The sequence below is a fragment of the Macrobrachium nipponense genome, chromosome 6 (genome assembly GCF_015104395.2).
Source record: "Macrobrachium nipponense isolate FS-2020 chromosome 6, ASM1510439v2, whole genome shotgun sequence".
Lineage (NCBI taxonomy): Eukaryota > Metazoa > Arthropoda > Malacostraca > Decapoda > Palaemonidae > Macrobrachium > Macrobrachium nipponense.
The window spans coordinates 3,761,630-3,771,629 of NC_061108.1; the positions used below are offsets into that span (position 1 = coordinate 3,761,630).

General features: G+C 35.6%; 1 protein-coding gene across 5 annotated transcripts in view; it reads left to right on the forward strand.

Annotated features, from left to right (window-relative positions):
- Positions 1–6,807, forward strand: part of LOC135216424 (regulator of G-protein signaling 4-like) — a 23,900-nt gene extending 17,093 nt beyond the window's left edge. For 4 of the 5 annotated variants that reach the window (XM_064251775.1, XM_064251774.1, XM_064251773.1 and 1 more), the window contains exon 4: positions 3,747–6,807. In XM_064251775.1, coding sequence (XP_064107845.1) covers positions 3,747–4,049 — 303 coding nt within the window. In that variant the 3' untranslated portion in view covers positions 4,050–6,807. The remainder of the gene's footprint in view (positions 1–3,746) is intronic. The other variant, XM_064251777.1, reaches the window with a different exon arrangement.
- The last annotated feature ends 3,193 nt before the right edge of the window (positions 6,808–10,000 follow it).

Genomic DNA, 10,000 nt, shown 5'->3' on the forward strand with positions numbered 1-10,000 from the left:
ATTCTGTAAGTGAAATAACATACTATTACTAATGAGTTTACATTGATATTTGAAAATTAGTAAATCATTGTAACATACATACTCAAGAGAATATTTTATCACTGTTGGTTGCATTGATAATTTAGTATTTTTTTAATGCACATTTAAATGTTTAAGTACTGTACAATATTTAACTCACTTGTGAATTCCCAGTGTTTCTCTTAGCAGAAACATTAGAATAGGACAGCTTCAGTGCTGTATATGAGAAATTGGTAGTGATTGAATGTAGAGGACTTGAGCTTAGTTTTCACATGTAGCTGTAAGCCATGTTTTTTAAGGGTAATGTTGTAAGATGACTTTAAAATGATATTAGGATGATAGAGTAAGGTATGTATATTTGGTGTTTAAACCATTAAAATAGGCTGTTATAAGCATTTTTAGAGGCAGTTCTCTGGTATTTTAGCAATAATTTACCTTAGAAATAGCGCTAAAGGAACGTATTTCACTGGGCGACACGGCTTCCTCGCCCAGAAATAGATTTTTCCTACGTCAAAATCCCTTTTTGAGAGGGGATATCAACTTATACGTGGATTTTTGCTTAATGAGGGTGTTTATGGCCCCTAACCCCTGCGATTATGAGGGACATATTGTATGATAGTAACCTTGCTTTGTATCTTGTCGTTAGTTGTTAAGAAATCCCTCTATTGAATTTTGGGAGCATGAGGCTACACATTAGTGTATAAGAGCACACCTTCATATATGAAGGTGGCAGTTAGTTTTAGTTTTAGGTCCTTACACCTTAGGTGGTTCCAACATCTGGCAACAGTACTTCCCAGTAAGGATTAAACAATAGGCAGGAATGTTGAGAAGTCGTTTTCCTCTCACTAAAAAACTTTTAGTTTGCTTGGCTGAACAACATTGTATCCCTGGCTGCACTAATCCACCATCCTCATTCAAAGTGGTAGTTACCTAACTTTAACAGTTAGTAAGATTCATTCCAAATAGTAAATCAAGTAGTAATGAAATTATCTATGATAAAATTAATTATTTGGAGACTTACCTACTGTTAAAGGGGAAGCCCACCCAGCCTTCCCGTGTCTTAGTGGGTGTTCACGAAGAGTTCTGACAGGAACGTTAACATTCCAATGCTGCCTGGTGGAAAACAGGCGATTACAGTGACAGTCCTAGCAGGTTAGCCAAGCATTATTTTGTTTTATTTTGAATGCCGGTCGCGCCTAATGGCGCAAAGATATGAGCTAAATGTAACAGTAGGTAAGTATCAAAATAGTCATTATTTTTACCGTGAACATTTTAATTTTTCATTAACAGCAATCTCATCATGTACACAAAAATTGCCAAGTTAGATTTATTAAAAAACATTCTTTGCCATGCATAGTATTTACATGTGGCTCATGTCACAGGTCCCCTAGGCAGATGGGGTGGGGTTGCAGGGCACACAAAGTGGTATTAAAATATTTTTACAGCATTTTTTTCTACTCTTAAGCTGCATTGCTGTTTGCCTGATTTAATTTATTTAATTTTTTTAATATATTTTTGTTAGCAGCATTACTAATGTCCCATGCCTGGCAATTTTTGAACTAAATACAGAGCTGTTTTTAGCTGGATATAAAGTTTTAATGTTTTATACAGGTAACTTCCCTAGTAATTACATAGCTATTGTGTCAGTTATTCACAGTAGTTTAGATTCAAATTTTGCTGTAGCTACACCGATATTGTGTAGGTGACACTAGTCTCGTCCCCTAGCGAGAGGGTTACGAATGACTCGGCAAACAATTCACATTACATTTCTGTGACTAATGTTGGTAACTTCTGGTGTTGGCAGCAGTTGTTCATTTTTTGCCTGTACTATTTTACTGGACATCAGTGTCCAAACTGAAAGTCGAGTAGCTTCAGCCGAAAGCTTCAGGACGAGTTTTTCTTTGTTTAGTTACTGGAGTACAACATCAATAGTTCGCTTATGCAGCAAAATAACAATTACTTGTTTAACTACCCTTTGCTGAGGGGGTACTATAATGTAAACACTGGTTTATTGAACCGATATTTATGTTTGTTATGGACCTGATTTGTTTGATAATATTGTTTCGGTATCGGTCTTACAATCTTTTGAGTAACTCATCTTTACAATGATCAACGTATAAATGTAAAATGTTGGTGAGTTGATAGACAAGTAGCATAATAGCATAAACATTGCATCCGCTACCATCTTTACCAAGTAGTGTAATGTAGTAGAATTTGCATTGTCTGCCGAGTCATTAGTAACCCTCTTGCTGGGGGCCGAGGCTGACATTACCTACACAATATCAGTGTTGCTACCACGACATATGAATCTAAACCATTGCAAATAAATGAAATGATAGCTGTGTAATTACTTGGTATGTATCAAATTTTATTTTATTTTAAAAATGTCATTTTAGGGATAATTGTAGGCCTTGTTATTATATAATCTCTGCATGTGAGTGTTAATGTGCAAAAGAACTCTTGCAGACACAACCTGGCTTGATGTTGAGGGTTTTTTCATATTTTGCAACAGGCTAGACAGGGTGGTAGTGTATGTTTAAAGTCACTTTCTTTGTGTGGCTATAATCAGGCTATTTTTTTGGTGTATGCTGTGAGTTTTTGGAGTCAGTGGACAACACTCCGAAGCAAGAGCTGTACAGCAATATTACAAAGCCATTTTGCTTATAGAATGCTAATGCAGATTGTTGCATTATTCAATAAATTTATTATCTTGAATTATTAATATATTTCCTAAAGTGGAGATTGAATACTTAGGAAGAATTTGTGTTGAACTTTGTACTTATTTATTTTTTCTTTTACTTATGAATATCATTGTAGATTATGTACAGGTTAATCTGGAGGGTTATAGCTAGGAGTGCATTTAATTTGTCATTCCCAGACTGATTTTCTTAGTTTAGCATATAAATGCTTAATTGAAATGCATTGTTTGAAATAATTGATCTGGAAAGAGGTTAAACTGCTTGGTCGTGGTTCCATCTGTAAAATGCTGTTGCTGACTTTCCTTTGGTGCTGGGAGGATCTCATGTGACAGTCTGTAATATATTTGTCTTTCTTGCATATCTCCTTTTTGCTTGAAACTTGTTCTAAAGTAAGAATGAAGGGTTTGGAAATGGCATAAGATCCATTTAATGCTTCATTTTAATTGCTAATGGAAATTTCTCATTTTACACTTTAGTAGAATAAAGGCCTAGGTATATGTAGTCTTTTTAGTTGCTTGAGGGTATTTTGGAATATTTCGTTATTGATGAAAAAATGCTAAACATTGCATTGAGGCATGTTGATAGAAATCTCAAACTTTTTTCCTTAATTTTTGCACTCCATTTTTTGTGTTGCATGTTGATATATAATTTGCCTGTATTAGTTTCTCTTGTTTGTAATTACATATACTACATATATATAGTATTGCACAATTTCATTATTCAGTTTGTTCACTGTTGTTTTATGTTTTACCCTGTTTTTTTATTTTCATTGTGAATTTTTTGCACAAAAATAAGAATTGCCATTTTAGTGTTGTATGTGGAGTTATTAGCGGCACTGTAATTGTAGAAGAGCACCAGATTTTGTGAATTGCTTAAGTTGTAGCAATGATTTTAGAACTTTTGAGTTTTTTCAAGGCTGGATATGATGTACCCTTTCTGTTTGTTTAGTGTTTTTCATGAGTTTACTTCTTCCTTTACATAGTACTTAAATTGCAATACGTTATTTTCATAATTGCGTATCTTTTTCAGGAAGCTGCTGGAAAGCCTGTGGATTTCCGGATCAAAGCAGCAAATAGGAAGGTTGGATATATAAGAAAGCTTTTGCATTTAAGGGGTAAGGAAATTGCTGATAAAGCAAATTTTTTGCAGATTGGAGCTGACAAGGAAGTTGGGACTGGAGGAAAAAGTGTGGACATTGGTGATAAGTTGGAGGCTGAAGGTTTGGAAGGTGTTAAGTTGTTTGACGAGCCGCTGACCAAAGTTGTACATAAATTGGAGACTGGATATTATGTCAACTTCTGTTTAAGATTAAAAGAAAAGTTAAAGCTTTGAATGCTTTTTTTTAATATGTTCAATTTGTTATTTTTTACAGAAGTTTATATACTTTTATAAATTATGCAGTATTAGGCTTTCAGAATCAAGTTTATATAGTAGCTGGTGTAGTAGGTGTGGCAAAGTTTATTTTCCAGAATCTAAGGTAATGGATAGTAGAAAATTTTGACTGTAGATGTAAGTGTTTATTAACAGTTTTATTACTTTTAATTTGTGTAAAGTGAGAATGATAGTGTAGTCTATTAGTGAGTGCTGTCATTTATGTGACTTTTGAACAATTTCAAGTGATATTTATGGCCTTATGCAGTGTTCGTTAGTGAGTTGACTCATAAAGGCACCGAGTGGCCAGTGCACAGGTGCTGTTTATAATGCACACACTCAACACAGCAAACAGACTCATTTTGGGTGGGAAATTTGCTCACATGGTATTTGTGTAGCTTCATTACTCAGATTAGCTCCAAAAACATGACAAAAGTTAATAGAAGAATCAAGCTCAGTAGAATAGGACTTTGCACAATGATGAATGTGTTTTACTGAATGCATAGACAATACATTATTTTCAGTCCCCATGGAGGCTGAATTTAGCGTTGACATTTAACTGTGAATTGTAATGTTACAGTATAGGTATGGTATTTTATTTTTTAGAAATAAATATTTACAATCAATATCTGTGTAATATAACTATTTTTCATACTTTTGTTGATTATGTTTGTGAAGCATTTTCCAGTAAATGTCCTATCAAAATTAATTTGATACTCATGAATATTTATATTATATTTTTTTACTGTATTTTATCATTCATTTTGGTGCTAGAAGGTTCTCAGAGATGTACGCTATAGAAATTAAAATTCAGAAATGTAGCTATAGCTAAACTTTTATGTGAATCATCTTTTGCAGCATTCTAGTTTGATATAAGAGTTTTGTTCTTGTTGATGGTATATCAGACTCTTCCTTTTTCTTACTGTACGCATATCTTCTGACACTTGTGCAGATGTGGTACTTGCAACCTTCTTGTAGTTATAGTTCATACACTAATTTTAAGCACAGCAAGAAGTTAATAAACTTTGAGGCTACCATTTTTCCATGGCTTGATAACTGGAACTATATTGGTACTGTGTCAGGTTATTTAACAAGACCACTGAGTAATGTATTTAATTCTCACAGGGTTGGCTGAACTGGCCCTAAAAGTTACCAATAGGGTAATAATTCTCAACTTTCTAGTAAACACGCACTTAGGAGTTATCCATCTAGGCAAAAGGTTAGGAGCACAGTCCTTGGTCCTGTTTTAGGCTGTATAAATCTTGTTAATACTTTGCTGATTCATGAACTAGGCAATGGAAGGGTTTTACTCTTGTTAAAGAACTGCAGAATCTTCTGGTTCATTAAATCATCATTATTGCTACCAAAGCAACTGTCACAGGATTGAAGACAGAAGCAACACCCTGTATGGTGAGAGTGTAGTTGAACAGTTGATTTAGGACAGATGTATTGAATGAAGGTTACACATGAGAAAGAATTAGCTGAGAGAATCTTTTAATATTGTGAACATAGCCATTAAGGGGGCTTGCTGGTTTAGAGATGAGAATCTTCATTTATTGATTCGTACATACATATGCCTATAGTTTTTATCCATGTACTAGGAATAAAAGTAATCCAATGTGTCAGTTTTAGTCCCAGAAATCCATTCTTTGGCATTTTTTTCCCACCTGCCAAAAAATCAAAAAGCCATTTCCCCAAACTTATTGCTGTGTGTGATTTAAAGTAATATAATTCAGAAAACTTGTATTAAATATCACTCATATGGTGTATTAGTTTTTATCAGTGGTTTCTTAAAGGAAGCGTAATCTAAATTTTTACCATTACTAAAGAGTTTGCTATAGCACTGGGTCGTCTCAGATGTAAAAGAAATGAATCAGTTAAACAGGTTTAGACCTATCAATTGTGGAATTTTAATGAAATTAATTTTAAAATATGTGGAAAAATAAGTCTGGGGTTTGGTACTGAGACACTAATCTGTAAAGTTGGAGTTACCTGACTCTGGGCTGACGCATCAATTACTTGGATCAACGCTTCAGAGCAACAGAATATGTATAACTTTTGTGTCGATGCCTATCATTTGGGAAGCTATGTACCAAAGGATATGTATGTAATCAACTAAATAAAGAACTTATGCTCCAAATTTTAAGAGTGCCCCCTAAGAAATCTCCCACAGCTACAAATTCACGTGAAATTTTTGATGCAATACTTCATTTACTCATGGCATATTACAAACTTAGCGATAGAAAAACATACATGGCCATTTGATATATCGACCTATAGACAAATTTTATTTTTTATTTTGTAAGTTCAATCATTCAGTTACTGCCCAGCCCAGCCCCCTTAAAGTCTTAAGCATTTCACATACACATTTTTGTAAGACATTTAGCTACAGAAATATTTCATATTTGTCTGTTTCCTCAGTTCCCATCACTCCTTGTTATTTAAAGGTCCCAATATTCTTAAATCATCGATCTCAGTGATGCAGGACTTTTCTTACTGTACTTATGACAGGTTATTCTAGTTTCTTCAGGGTTGTAATGTAGATATACTGTAGCTTCATTTTAGACCTCTGGGAATTGTGTTCTTACAGTTTAGTAGTTGTTAACCCCTGCTGTGCCTTGGTACTGTATCTGGGCAGTTCTGTAAACCTTTATGTATGGAATGAATGTTTCAATCTTTTTTTTTTTTTTATGAAACGTGTAAAAAGACTAGAACAAAATGTTTTACTTTCCTTCAGGAAATGTTTGTATTAAAAAAATTCCATTGCAGGTTTAATTGACTATTAAAAGTACTATAGGTTTAATATGTAGTTACTACAATGGGGCTTTTACAAGGGCCTCAGTGCTTGTGATGCTTTTTTTCAGTTTCTGTTGTTTTACAGGAAACAGAAAACCATAAGTCTAGTTATGAAGTTTGTTTGAGATGAGAAATTATAATCAAATGAGAATAGTTATTTAACAAGCTTCATTTGCTCACCTGATTCAAGTCAAGGTTTTAATTTCAGTTAGATCTGAATTGTCATCAGTTTGAAGAACATAAATTTTACCTATGAACATATCAATACTAAGTACTCATTAGTGATCAAAATATTGGCATAATTGAGAAAACAGCACTTTTGTTTGTTATTAACTAAGTTTACTGTCTTACTCAGATAACTGGAATCAATTTAAGTTTAAGGGTAATAAATCAAATGGGTCCCAAAAGAATTTTCAGAATCAGGGAGACAAAATTTTGGTGAATGTGTATAATGATGCAGTTGCTGATTTATTATATGGTTACATATATCCAAGACTGATATTTAAAACCACATTGTGTTAATTGAATTTCTTCACCAAGAAGGGAAATAAAATATTCTTCCCTGAAATGGAAGCTCCAAGCCAACTTCCCTGGTAAAGGCTGGAGATATAGAGGATATGTAAGGGGTGGTGTTAGATCATGCTGACTTATGACTAGACTGGAAACCTCTACCTACAAAGATGAAGTGATAATATAGTAATGATGAAAGAGTGGCTGCTTCAGAAGGTTTTCCCAAGTAAAAGTTAGCCATAACAAGGTCTGGAAACCACTACTGGAGCCAAACAGGGACAAAGAATGTTACCCAGGAATTCACCAAAACTTGAAACTTTGCTGGTGCCCGACTCCAAGGATCGGACTGGGGAAAGGAATTAATGGATGCAAAGACTGTCCCAGTCTTGTAGCACTGCATTGCATTCACTGAGTCTGACTGGGGAGAACAGAACATCGGCAGTCAGACATTTACCGTAATGTGAGAGAAAGATGCAAATAGGGCATTCCCCACAGTTGCAGGAGTCATGCATGTATCTAAGCAGAGACCACTCTGAGCATAATGTTATTATTGTGACAGTTCTACTTTGGAGTTGACATATTTGTGTGCCAGAATGTTCTGAAGTTCTGAGAATAGTATCACAATAGTAACATCTGCTCTTCCGCCAAAGCAAAGAGCTCAAGTGTTCAGGGTCTTGACCTTTGAAAAAAACTACCCTTATAGTATATGTTTCCTGAAAACCACCAAAAAAAAAAAAAAAAAAAAAAAAAAAAAAAAAAAAAAAAACTTTCATTTAGTGTCTCGGTGGCTCACTGTGAGTATTAGTTATTTTGTTTTGCCATTCTCAAGAATTGCATTGTATATATTTGAATTTGATCATTTTTTGTCTGAAGCTAATTAACAGTAAGGGACAAGTTTTATTTTGTACTGCATAATTCCCCCATATTTGGTTTGTATTATGACTTTAAAAGCCCCATCTCTTGTTGCCTCTTGTGGTAAACATTATTACTTTTAAAAGCCCCATCTCTCTTTATCTCTCACATTTGATATGTATTATCACTTGAAGCCCCATCTCTTGTTGCCTCATATTTGGTATGTTGAAGCCGCATCCTATCGTCAAATGACACCTCCTCCGAGATATTTATAAATCCGAATAGAGAATATTAACATAGACATACCCTTGGATAACTTTATTGTCTCCTTTATCTACTTGAAGAAGATCTGTGTTAAGACCTTTTTGCTACATTTCAACAGGAAGCTAGAAGTCTACTGTTCATGGTCCCAGATCTATTCGTTGGGTCGGAGGGCTCCCTTCTGCATACTGCAAACATTCTGGGAGGTTGAATGACGAAGTTCTTCGGCCTCCCTTCTCGAAACTCCTGAAGACCTGTGCGCTCCATGCCTCCAAGGCTATGAACTCTTTGAAATGAGCACCCAACCTTCAGTGGAGGTGTCCGAGAACAGGAGCAGATCTGGAGTGGGTGATGAAGAGGAACTTCCTTTTTCAGGTTCCAAAATCTTAGGATGACCCTAGTAGAATGTTAACCTTGTGGGGAAGACCAGGTATAGACCTCTTCTAGACAAGGTATGAAAAGAAGTTGGAGATATATTGGTCAGTAGTTCCAGACACAGATGCAGTGGCAGAGGACGCCCTGCATCATCCATGGGACAATCTGGACGAATATGGTTTTCCTCTATTCTCTCTGTTCCGTTAAGTCCTGAACAAGGTGATGAGGTCCCAAAATCTCAGGATGATGTGGTTGCTCTGTTATGGCCTCAGGCGTAATGGTTTCCGGACCTTTTCTGAGAGCTGAGGTAGCTTTTAGAACTTCTACCAGCAGAGATAACAGGTCTGGAAACCCCATGCGGACAGGTAGGTACCACCAGTCAGTACAGTCCCATCTCTTCACGGGTGGAGACATCAAGTATCTCCTGCGAGTGAGAGGCTTTTCTCAAAAAGCAGCAACTCAGATGTCAGGATACATAGAAAGTCATCAACGTGTGTGCTAGGGAGTGATCTGTCTACGGTGACTCATGTTTAGATGGGGTATTTTTCCACTGGGTGCTTCTATTCAACAAATAGCTGATTTTTTTTTAGTTTTCCTGAGAGCAGAAAAAACATATTTCTGTGTCCTAGGGATGTAAGACTTAGATATTTCTGCTCTCTTGGGAAATATCAATATTGATCAAGTGCTTTGAGCAGTCTTGTCCTTCTAGAGAACGCAGATCTTTTGGATGGGAGTCTGGTAGTAGTCAAGCCTTATGAAGGCTCCCTATGAACCGTTGCGACAGGCTACAGATAGAAACTAATCGTTTAAAGTAGTCTTCATACTGGCCTTGGCATCGACAAAATGTGGGAGAACTACATGGGTTGCCATACGATGTAAAACACACCAGAGGCTGGAAGTCTTTAGCTTTTTTATTTATTCTAGAATTTGCTGCTAAGACACAGACTAGCAGTTTTTGATGACGGATTTCTCTCCTTTTCTATTCATTCTTTGGAATCTATACAATGCATGCTTATTAAAAAAGAATTGACAGCTCAGACGAGGGTCAAAGATTTTTTTGTTAGCACAGGTTGGGTCAAGAAAGAAGTGTCCAAGAATAGTTTCTTTTTGGTCAAGAG